At 47.0% G+C, this 20,906-nt stretch overlaps 1 protein-coding gene across 6 annotated transcripts in view; it reads left to right on the top strand.

Annotated features, from left to right (window-relative positions):
- M1AP (meiosis 1 associated protein) overlaps positions 1–19,250 on the top strand; it is a 44,019-nt gene extending 24,769 nt beyond the window's left edge. For all 6 annotated transcript variants that reach the window (XM_065663684.1, XM_065663674.1, XM_065663692.1 and 3 more), the window contains 7 exons: positions 4,557–4,734; positions 12,739–12,912; positions 13,627–13,777; positions 14,953–15,094; positions 16,938–17,144; positions 17,971–18,126; positions 18,209–19,250. In XM_065663684.1, coding sequence (XP_065519756.1) covers positions 4,557–4,734; positions 12,739–12,912; positions 13,627–13,777; positions 14,953–15,094; positions 16,938–17,144; positions 17,971–18,126; positions 18,209–18,349 — 1,149 coding nt within the window. In that variant the 3' untranslated portion in view covers positions 18,350–19,250. The remainder of the gene's footprint in view (positions 1–4,556; positions 4,735–12,738; positions 12,913–13,626; positions 13,778–14,952; positions 15,095–16,937; positions 17,145–17,970; positions 18,127–18,208) is intronic.
- The last annotated feature ends 1,656 nt before the right edge of the window (positions 19,251–20,906 follow it).

The raw sequence follows: 20,906 nt of genomic DNA, 5'->3' as shown, positions 1-20,906 counted from the left end.
GCCCACACTAGTGGCTGTATACTCAGCTGGGTGTCTGTACTTGCCTTAGTGGAAGTTGCTGAAAGCAGAACACTTGTGCAGATGTAGAAAGCAGAGCAAGGTTCACAGGAAGAAGTGGTTTTTTTAAAGTAGTATCAACTGATGTGAAAGGGCACAGTTGTCAAGAGGGGAGGGACTCAGAAGTGGTGTTTTCTTCTGGACATAAGGAAACATCAGCTCTAAACTATCTTCCATTTCAGACTTCACAGGCTCAGGGTCCACCTGATTTTGGAGTTTTGTCAGTCCAATAAAGGAATCCAGAACCCCAGGAGTGAAATTTCCCCAGTCCTTCTACTTTATTTAGATCCTTAAACCCTTCCAGAGTTGTGCTTTGATTAGGCAGACTCTACCAGGTGTAATTCAGACTCACTTCTAGTATCTGTCCAGGAAGCCTCTGTGTTTTCTTAAGGCTTTGAGGTACTTTTTTTCCAACTGTTTCAAATGCAGTTTGTGCTTTAACTTCAAAGCTGGGGCTTGGAACAAACAGTACACTTTTGAAATCCAACCTTTTTCAACACACAACAAAATCCAGGACCTCTTCTAGTACAGTTGAAGGAATGAAATTGCTACATTCAAAATTAAGTTATCCATTAATATAGAGAGTTTATATCCAGTAAGCAATCCTGTTCCTCTAGATTATGCAGCTATATTATACTTCCCATTGCATGTGGATGCGAGACACCTGCTGCAGTGAGAGGCTATGGTATTAATATACTTATTTGGAAGTGTTGATCACCATTTGTATCGCCTACCTTGGTTTTCTCATAGGAACAGTGTACACAGGTGCAACACTAATTCCCCCTCTTCTGACTATTTACCAACTTGTATGTGCTCTCCTATACTTGGCTCAGCCTGGAAAATTTGATGTCCTCTACTCTTCTGGAATTAGTTTGACCACTTGCCACTTTGTTGATCATTTTGATAGATAACCAAATGTTTTTCTTCCTGGTACCAGAAAATAGCGAGTTCATGTGGTTTGTTACTGCAGATGTCCTGGATATACTCAGTTCCATCTAAAGACGACCCCAGAGGAGAGGTCCTCATTTACAGAATGCTCAGGGCAGCTGCAGAGATGCTGAGCTGGAGCAGCAGTCTGACCCACATCTGTATGGTGAATTCCCTATACCCAAACCACAGAATTATGTAGCAGAGTTTTGTATGAAATAAAATCCAAACCAAACAAAACCCCCAAACCCAACAGCAAAACCACAACACTCAAACAAGCAGCAAACAAAAACGCAGTCTCAAACATGCACAGATTCTAACTTGAAAGATTTTTTAGGCAGGACAAGAACTCTGTAACTCGAGATGTGGCTGTTCTTCAGCAGCTTCATGCAGCAAACTGTACTTAAATTGCCGCATAGAAATCTCTGCTGGCAAACATCTCATACAGTAATAGGGAGTTCTTGCCGAGGTCAGCGGCAGGCAGAGGAGCTCCAATAGAAGCCTCTCACTGACAGCTGAACACATGATCCCTTTCCCTTCACCACATTCAAGCTAGCATCCACACTGGAGACTGCATTTTCCTGATTTCTATACAACAGCAAATACCACAGACACCAGTCACACTTGACGGCTCCAGTCCTCCCTCCGAGTTGCTCTGTGCTAACTCTATTCCACTCCCCATTTCCCCTGCCTTACTTCCCTTTGAGCTGATAGTGACAGACATCAAATGTTTCTTCCAAGAAACCATGCCTTATAAAGCAAAGGGAAAGAAAAATTAAGAATAGCTTTTTTGTGGCTTCATTAGTGGGTACTGTTTATAGTGATCCTATTTCATTTGAAAAATATCAAAAATAAAACTAGAGAGAATTCAAATAATGTAGAGATCTAAAGTATTATAGTACACTTGATTCTACCACAGGTACTGGAGAAGGTACTTCCGAAAGGCAACCCATCATACTTGCTTACCTTGAGGAAACTTCAGCTCAGAGGTTAGTTCTGTAGAGAATCTCAAGGACAAAGGACTTCTCTCAAAGCTAATGATCCTTCCTGTTCTGTGTGCTGCAGAAATCCAGCCTGTGGATGAAATTCACTCTTCTGCAAACCCCAACAAAAGGTGTTTCAACAGTGCTAAATGGGATTTAAGGGTAGCCTTGGTATTTCACATAATGGTGAATAGGCACCATCATATCACCAGGGAGCCAGGAAATGATCAGAAGAGCACCTACAATTCTCAGATCTTTGTTGAAAAAATAAAAGTTGGTGATCTCAGAAAGGCTAAAGCATATTTCACCCTTGCAAAAGGCCAAGCACTCTTTTTTGCTTTTTGCTGTTACACTTCTAAAGCAACACAAGTTAATCCAAAATCTTTCCACATGCTTCCGTCCATGTGGGAGAGACCACTCCAGAGCTGTGCCAGGAAGACAGAGGCACTGCACTGCCTGTGGCACCAGCGCACTTGGCACTGCAGTGGTGGCAAGGCCAAGGGCAGCAGCCGTAGGGCATGTTGCATGGAGTTCAGTGGGCAGAGGCTTGACAGGACTATGAACAGCAGTCAGATGAAGAAATGGAGCATGCTGGAAGCTGTTGATGAAGTATGCTCATGTGTGAGCCAGCAGAAACACAAGCACTTAAGGAGGTGCTAGTTATATTAGAAGCACAGTTTCTGTAGTGCAAGACAATGATAGCCAATATTTATAATACGAAGGCACCTCTGGCAATTTGCTTGTGCCAATAAGATGTAGTCCTTAGGCAGGTGTGCCTTTTCCTAACATTTAAACTACAGAGAGGCAAGAATATTCCTTCCTGACCAGTGAACATAGGAGGCAGACTTTGTTACAACCAGCTGTTATTTAAAACCCAAGTATTTGTTAGAAGTATTGAAAATACTTACTCTTTTGAGATCCTGACTTCAGATGGAAAAAGCTGCCAGCATCAGCAAAGTCCCAGCAGCAGCTACAGGGCAGGAAGTGTGGCCAATCTGCAATGGGATGAAAAGCATCTTTCAAGCCACCAGTAGCACATTTGTTAGATTAGCAAGTATAGCAGCCTCAAGGGATTCTATCTGGAAAATGTGGTAATATGAAGGGAAGTCACAGCAGCTACCTCAGGTTCTGTATGTGTTAAAATATTTCTCCTGGTGTCTGTCTGGCATGTGCTAGTGTGACCCAGGCTGTGAAAAGGGTAAATTGGAGGTGATATGGTACAGATGTAATGCAGCCATGGTTTTGATGAATCAGGATGCATCAGTGTAGCAGATGCTCTGTCTATAGCTCTGCAAGAGATAATTACACCTTTTAAACAGTTTGGCTACCCCCAACTCCAGAACAGCCCCTGTTACCCATTTTCATTAGTTTTTAATTAGTTCCTAGGTCAATACTTCCAACCCCTGCCACAGGCAAGGACACCTTCCACTGGAGCAGCTTGCTCCAGCCCCTGTGTCCAGCCTGGCCTTGAACACTGCCAGGGATGGGGCAGCCACAGCTTCTCTGGGCACCCTGTGCCAGCGCCTCAGCACCCTCACAGTCTACGCATTCATCTTCGTATGTACCATGTGGATCCCTCCAGCAGCTGGGCTCAAACACTCAGTCTGCCCAGTAGCTGCTCCTGCATCCCAGTGTCCCCAGTTGCTGGCATCTGGGCATTCAGCCCCAAGGCTGCATCCCTGCTCCCTGCACTGAGAAGGCAATACTCCCTGCCCCATCCCAAGAAAAATCCTTCACTCTTGAGCTGTCACTTCTGTTTCCTGGCATTAATATCTCTGTAGTAGAATTCATTTGTGAACGTCTACTGTTAAGTTTGCCCAGATGTTCCCTACAGGATGTTTGTTTGTTAGCAACCTTGCCTAAAATACACCTTATTCTTAAGAGTTACTAATCAGTCCATTGGAGCAATGAGCAGGTGTGCTGAGAAGACTTGGTACTTCACCAGCACTGAGTAACAGGCAAGGTCAGAACTCAAAACTCTCTCAAACTACTATTTTAGGGTAGAAGCTGGGGTCAAACATGCCTGACCTGTTTCTAGAAACTGATGCTGATTGTCAGTGATGAAGAAAGTCTTTGCAGTCATTTGCTTACTTCGTATAACATCAAAACTGGAAGGTGGCAATCACACCTACTGTTGCTCTCAAGAAACATCTTTAGGATAAACTATATGCTTAAAACCCCACCCAAACCCCAACCTATACACACAAAAAAAGCAACTCCCATTCAGCCTTCAGTGAGAAGGCCAGATTCAGTCTGCCTGAACTACAGTTGATGCAGTAATGGAGAGTGGCATTGTCCCTCAGAAAGTCTCAGGCACTAAGTCTCTCCTATACACAGACTCAATACCCTTACGCGCAAAGCATTGAACATAAGACAGTTCTGGATTGTTTCAGCTTCTTCCAGTAGTGGCACAAAATGGCACATGTTGGCTTAAATAGAGGCTAAAGAAAAGTGCTTTTAAATCTGAATAGATATTTTAACAAGATTTCTCTTCATAGTGGGAGCTGTGCTGTTCGAGCAGACCAGGCATCATCACTTATCAAGAGAGCATTTGGACAGAGGCAGCTCTTTCACTGATTTGTGTTTTAGATCACAATTTTGACAAGCCAGTCCAGCCAAGAAATGGCAAAGCAGCTGGAAAAGAAGTTAAAAGATGTAGACCTGGTGAGTCTGCGAAGCATACAAGTAATTGAGGTTTTGAAGAGAGATTTTCTGCAGCCTGAGGATGTAGAACAGCACATGCCAGCAGACGAGCCCAATAGCAATGGTAAGTATTGGACAGACAGGCTACTAAGGAAAGTTACAGCTATAGATAGCAGGGCAACCACTAGTTCTTGCCTTTGGCCCACTTTCCTTTGTGCCATTTTGTATCACTCATGTAAGCAGAACTACTGTGCCTGGAGGAACAGCAACAAGTTTGTACCACAGCACTTCTCTGGGGCTTTGTCACATTTGAGCAAAATTGCATAGACTTGATACAGTAACTTGATACTGAATCTGTTGGTATTGCCCAAAATGGATTTCATGTGCTTTATTGAGCTTTATTGAGGGATTTATTGAGGGATTAAAGAGAGCCTGGAGTTTATGGGGTAACACACTCTCAGGCACACACACTGCTGAACATCACCTTGGGCAATTGACTAGCAGATCAAAAGTCCATGGTGCAGAGGCAACCAGAATCCTTGAAGCAGGCAGGGGGGCAGAGAGAAGCAGGCAGGACTTTTACAGCTTCAGTGATCCTAGAGGGGCAACCCCTTCCTCCTCTTTCACCAACCCAAGATCTTGTCCTTTTACAAGATGTTTGGTTCCTAGCCAATTCTTACCCTTTAGTCCTTTCCCTCAGACTACATATTGCACAATAGACTTACATTCCCAGACCAAGCAGATACGCTGTCGATTAGCTGGGCTTTGTTACTAACACCATTCTTAGCTGCTGCTACTTCTTTTCTCTGTTCTTAGAACAGTTTTTCTTGAGCTCTTGAGGCTTTACTTCTTTAGAAACCAGTAGTTACACACTAGCAAGTTCTTTGTAGCCCTGCAACCTCTGCTTTTCCATCCAGGTCTCCATGTAAGAGGCCTTTACTGCTGACATTTAAACTCCCCATTCACAAGACACAGCTGGTACCAAGCTCTGATCCACACAGCAAGTCCTCAAAATGAGTTGATGACAATCTTAAATACCTGAACCCCAATGCCTTGCAAAGTTAGTGTAAGATCTGTTACTAGCAATGACAATGTAGCTTTTACTGAGTGACAGTCAATGTTGGTTGTTGTTGGCTTACCTGTCTCTAGCTGTTCTTTTCTGGTTGTAGTAGCAAATTTGTGGTCAGCTGGCAGAGCAGGAGCTGGGAATTTTCAGAAATTGCAGGTTCCCTTTTGCCTTGTCCCTCACACATTTGGCCATGTGCTTCATTAGTGAAAGAGCAAGTACACCCCAGACCCTGAATGTTGTTTTTCCTGGCCACATCTCTGAAACACTCCTACCTTAATCTGACAGTTCTCAAGAGCGAGAATGTGAGCTACAGTGATGGGAAATTCAGAAACAGAAATAGCTGTTAGCTCCTGGGTTGAGCTTTTTTGTTCCAAAGCAAAAGGTGCTGAGCAGACTGTAAGTAAACCAGCCAGGCTGTGAGCAAAAGTCCAATGCCACAGCAGCTCAGTGGTAGAAGGCTGTACATTGCAATGCTGCTGTAACTGCAACTCAAACACTGACCTGTATAAGCGACCATGCAAAGGTTTATCCACCCTCTTACTACCTGCTAAAAGCTTCCTGCCCTGAAGGGGCAGCTCCCTCAGTGAGATATGGCCAGTTATTCTGGACTCTGCCTGTTTGAAAACAGAAGCCTTGGAGAATGCTCATCTCTGCAGGCAGAAGTGCCTGGCTGGGGAAAGGAAGCACCTTCTCTTCCTGTCCAGCACTCTTGCCGTTAACACTGGGCTTAGTGAGTCCTGAGGAAGAGGATCAAGGTTGTGTTACTTTGATGTGACTTAAAATTCATTTAATACACCAAAACCACAAGTTAAAAAAAGAACTGGTGCCTCCAGCTCCAAGGCTGAGATGTTCTTTAAGAGCTCTGGTCATGTCCATGCAGGAGAGGGCAGCATTTTGGGTGGCAGCAAATGCTGGCTTCCTCAGTGAGGAGGATTGTCAGGACTGGCACAGAGCCAGTGTTGCAGAGAGCCCTGCAGTGAATAAAGAATTGGCTGGGTGGCCTCACACCACCATTCTGGGTATTACTTTCTAAACAGCCTCCCGCCAGGCAGGAGAGTTGGTAGGAGGTATCTTTCCCCTTTCTTGGGTATGAAGGGGCCACGTGCCTCCATATCTGACTTCGGGCATTCACTGCAGTATCCTTACATGTTCTTCCCTAAGCCCGGCATTCTCCAGAAACTTCTGTTAAAACAGACTTAAAATCAAGGTGTTGTTTCTCTCCTGACTTAATATCCATGACTCCTTGTTTCAATAAGGAGAGTGGTAACATGTTGTTTTCCAAGCTTCACCCATCTATCATAAGTATATTCACTGTCTGTAATGACCAGCATGGACCTTGGTACAATAGACCAGAATGGTCTGTTTGGTGTTTCTCCTTTCCTTCCCAGTTAACTTGGATGCATGAATCTTTCCTGTTTAACAGACTGCATGTCATATTTTCCTCTGGGAGACAACTCTCTCAGCCATGGCACAACTGAAGAAAAGGATTTTTTGTTTTGTTTTTTGAATACTGTCAGACTTCAAGAGTACAGCCTCATTCTGTTCCCTTCATAACATGGGAGTACAGTTTTGTTAGATTTCTGAGCCAAGCCCACAGCGTCTGGAGAATAAAGACATGGAGGTTTAAGGTCAAGAAATGAGGTGAAGAAGTCTGTTACAGACCAGCAACAGTCACCCTTGAGCACGACCACCAAGCGTGGAGGCAGCAGGGATGTGCACTGAGTGACAGTGGGGGGCTGCAGCTCTTGATTATTACTAGAATTAATTTTTTATTCACCCCAGTTTTGTTGCTGGCAGAATCCCTGACTGGAAATACCAGGCAATTACTCAGGCATAATGTTAGTGCAGTCAGTCAGTCTGCTGCATGCAATGCTAGCACTGAGTTTCATCCTCTCCAAACCTCAAAGCCAAGCTGATCATTTCTCTCACTATTTAAGCTGACACAAAAGGGAAATTTTAAGCACAGTTAGCAAACATGCTTACAGTGTGAATTAGGAAGTGGGGAGCATCATATGTGTGTTTAAACCAAGCTGTAATAATTTAGTGACCTTCAAAATGGCGCAGACTAAATCGATTGGGAAAAGATTTGGTAAAACTTACTGGCAAATCCATGCAGGATACGGGATTTCCAAGAGTGGCTGATGCTGCAACATAGAGTGATTGAATGGGAAACAAAGCTTTGCTGTTACTACGTTTTACCAGCACAGCAAGCTTCTCTTAAGTGACAATTTGAAAAGCAGCACAAAGACTTGCTTTCAAAACGAAAGAGGCAGAACAGCTTACAACATGAACAGAAATGTTTAGTGGACGAGCTGCTTCCCTGAAGAAACTTGCAACAGCTCCAAAATTGTTTCAGCAAACCTAGCAAGAGATGTTGTATTGCTTGAGAATGACAATCACAGTGTGATAGGGAAAACCAGTCCCATGCTCTCTGACGCTTATAACACAGTGGTTAAGTCTTTGATAACAAAACTAGTTATACCTGTATGCAAAAGCATACCACAGGAAAACAGTTAAATCAAGAATAAAGGAGCCAGAAAGCTGTGTTTATGTTTAGATCTTCTGTGATCTTCTGTGTTTAGAAGATCACTGGAATAAATGCAAGTTTGATTATGTTTTTCTATTTTAGATCAAATGATGTTTGGAATGCTGAGACTTGGTTACCGTTAGGACGTGGCATTCAGGGCATGCTGGAATGAAAGAAGTTGCCAAAACTTCCAGGAACAACTAAAAATGTAATTTTGTGTAACTATATTAAGCTGTTGTTACTGTAAGAAACAGTGCTAAATCCCTCCCCTCCATTCCATCCCTCCATCAAAACTCTTCATTACCAGGAAACTGGTCTGGGCTCATGCTACCCTTGGAAAAGAAAAGATGAGCCTGTTTCACTTAACTCAGATCTGCTCTATAGGGTCTGTCATCCCTTTTTGTCTTTAAAGAAATCCTGCACATTTGCAGAGCATTTATGTAACAAACCTATATAGAGATATAGCTGTTGGAATGAGATACTTGGCTTTTCTGCCTCCTCTTGCCCCAGCCATCTGAGGAATTTTGGAACTGAAATGTAAGGACATAAGACAAATTCTAATTCATGAACGTGAGGAAGAAACAGCGTTGGGGCACATTTGTGCAGTTGTTCCCTGTTTCTATGAAGCAGTTGCCCTTGGCAAATGCCAGATGCACAGGAACAGCCTTGTTACACTGGGCTTATTAAATACCAGGTCGAGGCTGGAAGTTTCCGTCTACACAAGAAAAAACCCTGTGGTGTTGAATATGCTGCTGAATACAGTGTTCAAGACAGGCACTGGGGAAGGCACAGACACCAGCTGGAGGTTCAGCCATTCAGAGGCAGCAACTGTGGCACTTGCCTCAGGCTTTCAGTGAGACCTGTCACTTGCCAGATAAAATGCATTCGTCTTCCAGGCTTTCAAGATGTTCTTACGAACAATCCAGTGAGAAGCTTGTATTTTCTTCTTTAGGCTCCTATGGAGCACATGGTATTACCCTTCTGCTTGTTTTTGGATCTTCTGTTGGACTGTAAGACCTTCAAGGCTCAGATCATCTCATTGCCTTGCTTATACTGCAGGTACTGCAGTGAGATCCTGATCCACTGCAAGGAGTCCTACCAGACCATTAATGAATGTTATCTGTCTTACTTTAGTTTGCTTTATATAGCACTGGACTACAGATTGCTTTTTCCAAAACCAAGAAGATGTGGAGATGCAATACCTACATTCTGAGCAAGCACCTGATTTTTCAGCTCACCCAGAGAATTTCCTCTCTCATTTACCATAGCAGGGGAAGAAACCCAAACCACACAGTTACAAGAAAGAAGGAAAGCAGGACCAGGATATCCCCTCTCATAGGCTCGTTTCCAGGTTAATGCAGCTAGAAAAGACTCCAGTATTTTGAAGCCTCACAGTTGCCAAGTCTTAGGGTAGCTCTGAATGTGCTAAGAACAGCCTGTTGTGAATGAAAACTGCTTGCTGCTTTCCTCACAGGAGCAACCTCCTCAGGAGAGGTCATTTCTAGGCAAACAAGGGTTGTGTGACAAGCAACAAGGATTGCTTCCTCAAAACTGCAAAGCAGCTTCTCTGTGGGACAGAGACTCAGTGTGCAATGTTTCCTTGTTGAAGAAACATCAGGGCTTGCCAGACTGCAGTCTAAAGCAAAGATCATGATATAATACACATCCCACAGAGACAGCAAAGCTTACAGCACTTGTGGTGGGAATAGTGTGTGGGAGGAAGTGATAAGATGCAGGGGCCTCTAACTGATAAAATGAGAACTATTATTATTATCTCTTTCCTGCCCCTACCCCATTACAAACACTTAAAGCATCTGAGCATTGCCAAATTATTTGCTAGTGCAGGTTAATATTTATGTGTGATATAGATACTGGCTCTATTTCTGGTTTGGAAAGCAAAAAGCAAGCACTGAAGATAAAGGACTAATACATTTTTAATGAATGTAATCCATATTCTGCAAGTTACAGGAAACCTTTTTCCTATATGCACACTGCAGATTCCTGACCAATAAATGGCTCTGCGTATCTGCTCTCCAGGAATTTTAAGACCCATTGCACAGTAGATGTTGGCACCCCAACCTGTTCTCCCTAAGAATGGACAGCAATGAATGAAGTTCATTTTTTTTACTATTGCCGTGTATTGTGCCAACTTAAGGCATGTGTTAGGCTACATACCTATTACAGAAGAGAAAATAACAAAATAGGAAAATATTTACTGAGGAAAGGACTAAAGCATTTGCCAGCCCCAAAAGGCTGTCTCTCAAATCACAAATAATTCCCTTTGTCACATGTGTACACACTATTTGTCAAAGTAAATTACATGGATTTCCTGCTGCTTTGTCTTCTGAACCGTTAATGTCATCTTCAGTGCATATCCCAGGAAGAAACCCAAGTCTAATACAGGGTAGGGAGTGTGTCACAGTGGAAGCACAACCAGCATGTGCTCCAGGTACAGCGGGCCATTCCACAGGGACATGAGAGCAAGACTCACAGCATCAGTCAGGGCAAGTAACTGACAGTGGTCACAGCTCCAGGGAGAAGCAGGACATTCCCTTCTGCCAAGGAATCATCCAGAATTGCTCCATGGGAGAGAAACTCCAATCCCCATAAGCACAAGGGAAGGCTGGGTAAGGATAGTAGCAGTGTTAAGGTATGTTTTAGAAAGCTGCAACAGAACTAAATGAACACTCACTTTAGTATTTAGATTTGGGAAGAACAGGATAAAATAGAAAAGAATCAAGAATGAAATGTCCTTGGCTGCAGGAGAGCCAGGCCAGACATTGGGGACAGGAGCTCAGTAGCAGAGACAGTGGGACAACCTCCTGTCAGAAGCAGGAGATGATCCTGCTTTCCTGAGAGGCACAGCCTGCGTGATCTCACTGCCTTGATGCTGGAAGGTGGAGCAGTTGGAATCATAGAACAGTTAGGGTTGTAAAGGACCTTAGAACATTCAGTTCCAACCACCCTGCCATGAGCAGGGGCACCTCACACTAAACCATGTCACCCAAGGCTCTGTCCAACCTGGCCTTGAACACCGACAGGGATGGAGCATTCACAGCTTCCCTGGGCAACCTACTGCAGTGCCTCACCACCCTCACAGTAAAGAACTTCCTCCTTATATCCAATCTAAACTGCCCCTGTTTAAGTTTTAATCCGTTACCCCTTGTCCTATCACTACGGTCCCCTATGAAGAGTCACTCCCCACCATCCCTATAGGCCCCAAAGGCTGGTGTGAGGTCTCCATGCAGCCTTCTCTTCTCCAGGCTGAACAGCCCCAACTTCCTCAGCCTGTCTTCATACGGGAGGTGCTCCAGTCCCCTGAGCATCCTCGTGGCCTCCTCTGGACTTGTTCCAACAGTTCCATGTCCTTTTTATGTTGAGGACACCAGAACTGCACACAATGCTCCAGGTGAGGTCTCACAAGAGCAGGGTAGAGGGGCAGGATCACCTCTTTCGACCTGCTGGTCACGCTCCTTTTGATGCAGCCCAGGATACGGTTGCTTTCTGGGCTGCGAGCACACACTGCAGCCGGCTCATGTTCAGTTTTTCATCGACCAGCACCCCCAAGTCCTTCTCTGCAGGGCCGCTCTGAATCTCTTCTTTGCCCAACCTGTAGCTGTGCCTGGGATTGCTCCGACCCAGGTGTAGGACCTTGCACTTGTCGTGGTTGAACTTCATAAGGTTGGCATCAGCCCACCTTACAAGCATGTCAAGGTCCCTCTGGATGGCATCCCTTCCCTCCAGCGTATCAACCGGACCACACAGCTTGGTGTCATCGGCAAACTATTCTTTGTAACAGGTCTCTAAATTTGATACATTTCACTCTATGTAATGTAATGGTGGTGGTAGGTTTGATGTTCATCTGCAAGGGTGTTCTACTGGGATATTGCTGTGTACCAAACAGCACTTCAACAGTAACTGGTTGGAACATGTCCTCTGCGTTGGTCAGATGCAGGTCGAGCTTCACTCCTTCTCCACTCTCTGACCAGCTGCTCCTTTAAACACATGCTGATGATGTTTAGCAATGTAGTCCTGGGCCATGCAGCAAAGTAACATTCACTTCCTATTTGGGGTGTAGGACTTTCCCAGCGCGACACACGATTCCCCATGTATAGCATTTCAGTTTTGCAGTCTCCCTGATTTCTCATAGTGTCACGTATCCAGGGTCCCTTGCTTAGGGAAAAGGAAGAAATAGTTTTAAATTGTGAGAAGAGTCTCAGAGGCCAGTGCTAAGATGACCACAGCAGAGGTTTGCACCAGTCACAACTCTGAAGATGCTATAGCCTGTCCACCCACTCTGTTGATGGGAAGGGTGTTGGTGTGGCCTGTGGGACAGCTCAGCTTCTAGCAGTGTCCCTTTAAGAGGGCTGGCTTCATAGTGCTGTGCTGTGATGGGCATGGTAGTGGCTTCTGAAGCGCTTATATGAAAGTACCTGGGGGACTAAGGAGCTGCAGTTTTGTGGGAGGTGCAAGAGAATGTCCTTTTCTATGGCTGAAAATACTTGTGCTTTTTTCACCTTTTTTTCCTGCAGACATTGCAATCCTGGGAATGGACATCGATGTGCAAACCGTAGAGGACAATGTCATCAGCTTGGAGATGCTGTTTAAATCATGGCTACATGACTACAGCACAGAGAGGGAACACCTCCATCTCCTTCTCCCATCAGGAGGCTTCAGCCATTCCACTGCACCCAAGACCACCCTGAGTATTTCATTTTCTCTCCCCCTCTGCAGAGAGCTTCTGAATCCCACAGCCTGTGCTCTGCATGTTCCCTCGTGTTTAGAAACCCAAATAAGGGCTCTGGGTGCCTCTGAAAGCTGCTGGAGTTCTGTTGTCTCAGGCTGAGGGGCCATTTGCTTAGAATACTGCCAGGTTGCTGCCAAGTCCTGTGGCTGCTGCTGCTGTAACGGCACAGGCAGTTAAGGTATTTTGTTGCAGGTAGATTTTTTCCTTCATTATAACACTGAGTTTCATACTTGATGCACAGCTAGCAAGACAAACCAAGGTACACTGCAGTGAGGTTTTTTCATCTTCCCACACTAAAGAAGTTTGTAGAAGGCTAGAGAAATTGTATGTAGCCACATATACTATCATACCAGAGTTAGTGTCATCAATGTGCTGGGCTTCTCTACAAACACAGGTAGAAAAGCTGGCAGGAAACGTATGTCCCTGAAACCGTGTGCACTGGGGAAAGCTCCTGCTTCCTCTGTGGCTGGTCACTCATCACTAAAACTGAAACTTGCTGCCCAGTTACAAGTTTCCCTTGTGCATACGATGGGGACTGACTGTTGCTGTGTGCCACAGGCTTTAGCGTTGTTCTTCCCTTAGTAGTTGCTATTCCTAGAAAACATTGACAGTGTTTGTAAGTGCTTGGAGCATGTGCCATTTACAGCAATCTAAACCAGTCTCCTTCTCCCAGTGTGCCTCAAGTGTGATTTGCAGGAGAGGTTGCTCGACCCAGCTTTACTTTCTGGGACAGCTGATGGCACCACGAGAGCAGCAGACGTGAATTCACCATGTCAGATGGCAGCCTGGCCAGCTACAGTGCTGTATAAACTCCGGGTTGTAAAGTAAGTGTTGTTACACTCTTTGCACTTGGTAACTGGAAGGCTGGTATGACAGCAGCCTTCAGTCTTTGTGTGCAATCTCATCTAGTAACAGCACCATAAAGCACTGAGGGACTCCCAGTACTAGTCAGCAAAAATCCTACTTAAGATCCTCTCGACAGCTGTAACTCTGGGGGTTATGGGCCAGCATATCGCAGCCATGCAGGCAGAAGCACAGCACCAAAACCAGTGTTACCATGGCACTAGCATTTCAGGAGTGTCACACCATGGATGTTATTCATGCAGCAGTTTCTCCCTCCAATGTGAAGTTCTGCAGATTGCAGCCTTTGCTCCATATACAGTTCTGCTGTTCTCTCAGTACCTAATGAGGCCCCAGCAATTAACTGGGTGTCAGAGCCTCAGCTAACTGGTTGCCTAGTACTAAAAGGCAAGAAAAACCTCACAGTGCTCTATGACTCATGAGCATTTATTCCCTTTCCTGTCAGCAGCCTGTGGCTGGTGAGCAGAGATCATAACAAGAGGAGTGATGCTCTCTAGTGTCTTTGCTGAGGCTTATTTATAGGAAACATTTAGTGTGATTTCTGAGCTATACAGTTGTTCTTAAAATGATTCCCACCCTGTCAGTAGCTGTAAAGTTCTCAGGAACTGTGCATGAATGGCCCACAGCCAAAGCAGTGCAGCTACTTAATAACCCCCTGTCAGGAAGCAGAAGTGTGCTGTGGACAGGCAGTGTCAAGCACTGTAAAACCTGCAGTGGTGTTTGTGGTGTGGTCTTGGCTCTCTGAGCAGTAAAGCACATGCCAGTTTAAGTGAAGGATAACCATGATCCACTAAAGATCACTGGGAAGACATGTAATGCCTGGGTGAATTACTGCCCAAGAGGCCAGATTAACAATCTGGTTTGTATACAAAATGCACAAAGACTGGATTTGCTCCTTGGCATGCTTTTGTCAACACAGATATAAGGGAATCTGGAAATCAGCATGAAAGCCTTATTTCACTGCAGCTGGATTTTTCAGCAGGGTTTCGTGGTGTCAGGCCACAGTAGTAGAGACATTAAGTGCCTGTAGCAGTACTGCAGCTGATACTGCCATAGAGACTTGAGCTAGTCAGCTGGTAGAGTCTTCTTGCTGGTTTCATGTTGGTTGTGCTTCACTAACATGAGCTGTATATTGCAGGGCTCTGAAATCTGAAGGAGTCTGTGAGTCTGTACTGTATGGCTTGCCCTTCATCATCAAGCCCACAAGCTGCTGGCAGCTAGACTGGGATGAACTGGAGATAAACCAGCAGAGCTTCCATGCTTTATGTTATAGTCTTCTGGTGAGTGTGTGAAAATTGCCTTCTCATGGGGAGGAATTGCCATAGAAAGGAACAGTTGGTGCACATCTAGTAAGATCTCTCTCACCTGCACCAGAAAATGTTTCATAGAATCATAGAATCATAGAATAGTTCGGGTTGGAAAGGACCTCAAGATCATCTAGTTCCAACCCCCCTGCCATGGGCAGGGACACCTCACTCTAAACCATCCCACACAAGGCTTCATCCAACCTGGCCTTGAACACCGACAGGGATGGAGCACTCACAACCTCCCTGGGCAACCGATTCCAGTGCCTCACCACCCTAACAGGAAAGAATTTCCTCCTTAGACCCAATCTAAACTTCCCCTGTTTAAGTTTTAACCCGTTACCCCTTGTCCTGTCACTACAGTCCCTGACGAAGAGTCCCTCCCTAGCATCCCTATAGGCCCCCTTCAGATATTGGAAGGCTGCTATTAGGTCCCCACGCAGCCTTCTCTTCTCCAGGCTGAACAGCCCCAACTTCCTCAGCCTATCTTCATACGGGAGGTGCTCCAGTCCCCTGAGCATCCTTGTGGCCCTCCTCTGGACTTGTTCCAGCAGTTCCATGTCCTTTTTATGTTGAGGACACCAGAACTGCACACAATGCTCCAGGTGAGGTCTCACAAGAGCAGGGTAGAGGGGCAGGATCACCTCTTTCGACCTGCTGGTCACACTCCTTTGGATGCAGCCCAGGATACGGTTGCTTTCTGGGCTGCGAGCACACACTGCAGCCGGCTCATGTTCATTTTCTCATCCACCAGCACCCCCAAGTCCTTCTCTGCAGGGCCGCTCTGAATCTCTTCTTTGCCCAACCTGTAGCTGTGCCTGGGATTGCTCCGACCCAGGTGTAGGACCTTGCACTTGTCGTGGTTGAACTTCATAAGGTTGGCATCAACCCACCTCACAAGCGTGTCAAGGTCCCTCTGGATGGCATCCCTTCCCTCCAGCATATCAACCGGACCACACAGCTTGGTGTCATCGGCAAACTTGCTGAGGGCGCACTCAATCCCACTGTTCATGTCAGCGATGAAGATGTTAAACAAGACCGGTCCCAGCACCGATCCCTGAGGGACACCACTCGTTACCGGTCTCCAGCCGGACATCGAGCCATTGACCACAACTCTTTGTGTGCGGCTGTCCAGCCAGTTCTTTATCCACCAAGTGGTCCATCCATCAGATTGATCTCTCTCCAATTTAGAGAGAAGGATGTCGTGTGGGACAGTGTCAAACGCTTTGCACAAGTCTAGGTCAAAGCTGCAGCTTTATCTCATGGGCCAGGGTTGGGCTTGTAAATCCTTCCAGCCAATGCATCCACTGGAAAGATGCTACAGCACATCAAACCTTAGAGAGACTCAATACCATCAGAAATCCAGTGTTTGGAAGTATGGAGTGCAGAAGTCATGGTTGGGGTTAGACATGCATCTTTAGCTGTGAAAATAATCAGCCAAGGCTTGGGATTTGGAGGACCTTTAAGGCCAGGTTGGACAAGGCTTGGAGAAACCTGCTCTAGTGGAAGGTGTCCTTGCCCGTGGCGGGGGGTGGAACTGAATGAGCTTTAAGGTCCCTTCCAGTCCAAACCAGGCTGGGATTCTTTGACTTTCCATTACTGAGAAGTTGTAAAGCAGAACTGGATTTTTTTCTTAAGAACTGTCTTGCGTTCAATTAGAAACAACCACCATACTGTCCTCACCCCTAATGCAGAATAATGTTCTTACTCTGCTGTGTATAAACATAGCTGCCCCTGAACCCAGCAGCCCCTATAGTAAAAGTGCTGAGGAAGTGGCTATTGCCCATTATTCACATCAGGTTTGGCTTTTGCCTTTTAGAAAAGGAAGTGGATGCTTTTGGCCAGACGTGAGCCACAGAATACTGGTCCGAACTGGAACATTGTGGTGCATTCCTACTACATCATTGTCCCTTCTGACTCTGCCACTCTACTTGTCAAAGCAATCGCTGTCAGAGAGCTCTTGCTGCCATCAACCTTCCCAGCCCTCCTTCCTGAACACCCTGAGAGAGTGCATGGCCCAGTAGAGGTAAGTCACCAACAGCCCTGTATAAACATACGTGGAAAGGATCCCAGTTGTACCAGCAGGGATGAGAGTAATGATCAGCCTTTATTCACAGGACATGCAGCTGCTCTGGAAGATGAATCTTTCTCCCTCATTGCTGGGGAACACGGCTCTCAGTCTGCAGAGACAGGTGCTTTAGGCACAGGATAAATCAATACATAGTGTCTCTTCCAATAGATTCAGGCTTATGTATTTCCAATTGTGCATCCCGAGTTGTCTGCCTCTGCTTCAGGTGATGCTAGGAAGGGCAGAGCCCTCACTATAGGTCTTAGCAGATGAGTAGAGGAGGAAACAGCTGTGAGAACATCTAGTGACAGCTGGAATACAATGGAGCACTCCAGAACTTCTCACCAGCAGCTGATACATCCTACAGCTTTCTTCACAGAAGCAAATGCATGTCCTTTGAGCAATGTTGCATGTCTCTTGTGGGGAGGGGGAAGCAGCGTTATGAAGCACAGAATTAAGGGGGATGGTGCCCAGAAAGGGTGCTCCAGTTTGTTGGCTGATCCTGGGTACAGGGGAGAATAGGACTGCATCCTGCAAGGGAATGCTTAAACCCACTAAGAGCTGTTTGAACATGATTCTTGTTATATACACATCTAAGAGTGGTCCTTGTAGGTAGCAGCACAGCCAAAGATCCCTTCTCTCATCACTGCAGGGTGGCGTGGAGCATCTGTAACACTCCTTCCTGCAAGAATAGTCTCTGACACTAAAACCAACAGCCCCCCTTGGCAAACCCTGCAGCCCCTACCTGTCACATCTCACTAGGCTCTTTCTTCTGTCTGAGCAGAGTGCCTTGAACAGCCTGGAAGTAGAAGTTGCTTATAACCCCTTGCACCTAAAAAGCAACCTCTACAAATACCTGAAGAGTATGTTGTACAAACCTCTGCACAGGCAGCAGGCCCAGTCCAGGGACCAGCGATCAGAGCGGCATCAGCCCAAGCAGGTATGTCCTTGCCTTTGACTAGCCTACCTAGTGTCCGTTCTGCCTTTCTGGTGTGCATTCTTATTCTGTCCCTGTGTTGCAGCATCAGAGCAGAGCCAAAGCCACGGTGGCACCACTTCTGATGGCTCCTTCTCCTGCCCAAGCATTCAGGCCAGCAGCAGCCAGGAGGGATTCCTGCGAGCGCTCCCTACTCCCCAAAGAGTACGAGGAGTTCCTGCAGTGAGCCAGGCACTGCTCTGGGCAGCCACAGCAGGGCAGCCAAGGCTCAAAGCGCGGCCTTGGGCAGACCAGCACTTCCCGTTGTTTGTTCCTCCTTGTTGTTACAGTTTTGTTAGTCACCAAGTCAGTCAGCAGGAAGCTGCTCCAGGGCCCTCTGTCCAGAGATTGAACTACCCCCACATTTCCCATTTCTGTCAGCACACATCACCAACATGCCTCAAATTTGGGTTTCTGAGACGAGGCTGGGACAGGCCACAAACCACAGATTGCTGTCAGCAGGTGCAGAAAAGCTGCCTCAGGGCGGTGAGGAAGTCAAACAGATAAATAGGCAGAAACGTCAAGCTGCCCTCATCCTGCAGGAGGAACAGGGTGTTTGAACAGGCATAAAACAGGGGTTTTGAATTTAATCTTAAAGCTCAGAGCTCTGCCCTCCTGAGAGCACTACCCATGGTGATGCTGATTTTCTTGCTTCCATAACTGGTCTCACTGCCCACTGCCCCAGCTTATGAAGGGGTTTGTAGCAAGTGCCAAGCTGGCTCCTACACACTGACTGCTCCCTGCAGCTGCAGCACAGCACCCAGCAGTGGGGCTGCTTGGACGCTCTCCTCCCTATAGCCCATCTGTGCCCATGGAGCTGTTCCACAAGCCAACACAGCAGTACTTTGGCAGTGTTCAGAAGATGGGGATAGTTGGTCTAGAGCTTTCCAGAGCTTCTGGCCGGTGCTTGCACAGCTCCTAGCCTGATTTTCAGTGCAGCCATAGGCCAGCTGCCCCTGGCAGGGCAGGAGCTGATGGCAGCCCACTGGGCTCACTGGACTCCCTGGATGCACAGCACCAGCTGCCCTTTGTGTTCTACTCTGTTCTGACAAGCTGTTTCAAAATAAAGGTATCCCCTGTAACACCCACCTGGTGCCTGCAGTTTGTGATGTGCTCTGCACACAGCAACCTCAGCACCGAGCTGTACTGCCTGAGAAACAGCCACAGCTGGCTAAGGTCACGATGCAAACACCATGTTCCTGGGGTCACTGCTACAGCAGGGGAACAGAGCCAGTTTTCCCTTGGGATCCCAGCTCAGAACAGGCCCCACAGGCCACCCAGGGCATGGACCTGCTCTTCTCATGCTCTGGCAGCACTCCTTGCCTGGCAGAAGGTTGCATCTCAAGCAGCTGCTTGGAGTAAGAAGTCAAGGGCAGGTACCTTGAGGACAGGGCAGATGCCCCTGCAGGCACAGGGATGTGTGTTGGTTATGGTGTGCAAGCTGGGGGCAACCCCTGCCCAGCAGGCTCACAGTGGGAGGAAGTGGGGAAGGAGCGTAGCAAAGGGCAGCAATGCAAACAAACAGCCCAGTCTGGGGCACACAGACCAGGAACAATGACAATGAAATTACAAAGTCAGGGAAACTGGGGGGAACACGGGGCATTAGTGACAGAACTGATGGTGCAGGTGGAAATTGCTTTGGCAACCATATCACAGACACCAAACTGGGGTCCAGAGTCAACACCTTGCTGATGGGAAGAGGCAAATAAACAGGGGCTTGTGATTATTCCTGATAGAAGGAAGCTGCTAAAGGGAAAATTTGGGAAGAGGGAAAGGGAATATAAGGGGGGAAAATGACAAAACTGGGGCTGTTTGGGGTGAAAAGCCCTCTATCCAGTCACGACAGCGTGAAGCAGAGCAATAACTCTGCTGTTGCTGTGACTAATTCTTGACAGCCAGAGGGAAGGTCCACGCTTTCCCTAACAGCAACCTGACCAGTGATCCCCTGGCAAATCAGCGGTCTCATGGCCTGCACCATGCGAGGCCCTAAAGGGGAGGAGGTAGCAGTTGTAAGAGGCTGTATCTTTTAGAATGGGGAGGAGAAAATGGCAACCCCAAGGGGAAGAGGTTGGCTGGGCTTTGAGCATCTCCCAGGTCATTTTCTCCTGGTTCCAACTGCCACCTGGCCTGTGGAAACCGGGGCTTCTGCTTCATCCCTGCTGTGGCTCCTAGGCCAGTCCCCTGACATTGCTCAGCTCACCTGGGCCGTGTGCTTCCAGCAGAGCAGGGAGCACACAGGCTGCCTCAGCGGAGGAGCCTGCTGTCAGACTCACAACGCACCACCCACAGTACCACCCACAGCACCTGCACGGGGCAGAAGCGAGCAGAGCTGCCCGTCCAGGGCCGGTTCTGCACTGCATGAAATGGGCAGGAGCCACACGTCCCCCGAGCACCTCCACAAAGCCTGAAGCAGGACTGGCTGCCAGGGTACTCACAGGGAGCATGCACTGTACTGCCAGCCATGGCACACACCACTGTGGTACACCCCGGCTGTCAGAGCAGCAGAGGTGCTTCCCTGGTCAACACATGGAAATTACCTGTATGGAGACAACGGAAGTGACACAAAGGAAAGGGAAAGGAGGAGGCCACAAAGATGATCCGGGGCTGGAGCAGCTCTGCTCTGGAGCCAGGCTGAGAGAACAGGGCTGGGGCAGCCTGGAGAAGAGAAGGCTCCTGAAGGGGAGACCTGAGAGCAGCTCCAGTGCCTAAAGGGGCTGCAGGGAACCTGGAGAGGGGCTTGGGAC

Source organism: Lathamus discolor, chromosome 1 (assembly GCF_037157495.1).
Source record: "Lathamus discolor isolate bLatDis1 chromosome 1, bLatDis1.hap1, whole genome shotgun sequence".
Classification (NCBI taxonomy): domain Eukaryota; kingdom Metazoa; phylum Chordata; class Aves; order Psittaciformes; family Psittacidae; genus Lathamus; species Lathamus discolor.
Note: the sequence above shows the minus strand (reverse complement) of the source record. Positions and strands in the feature narration are given on the sequence as shown.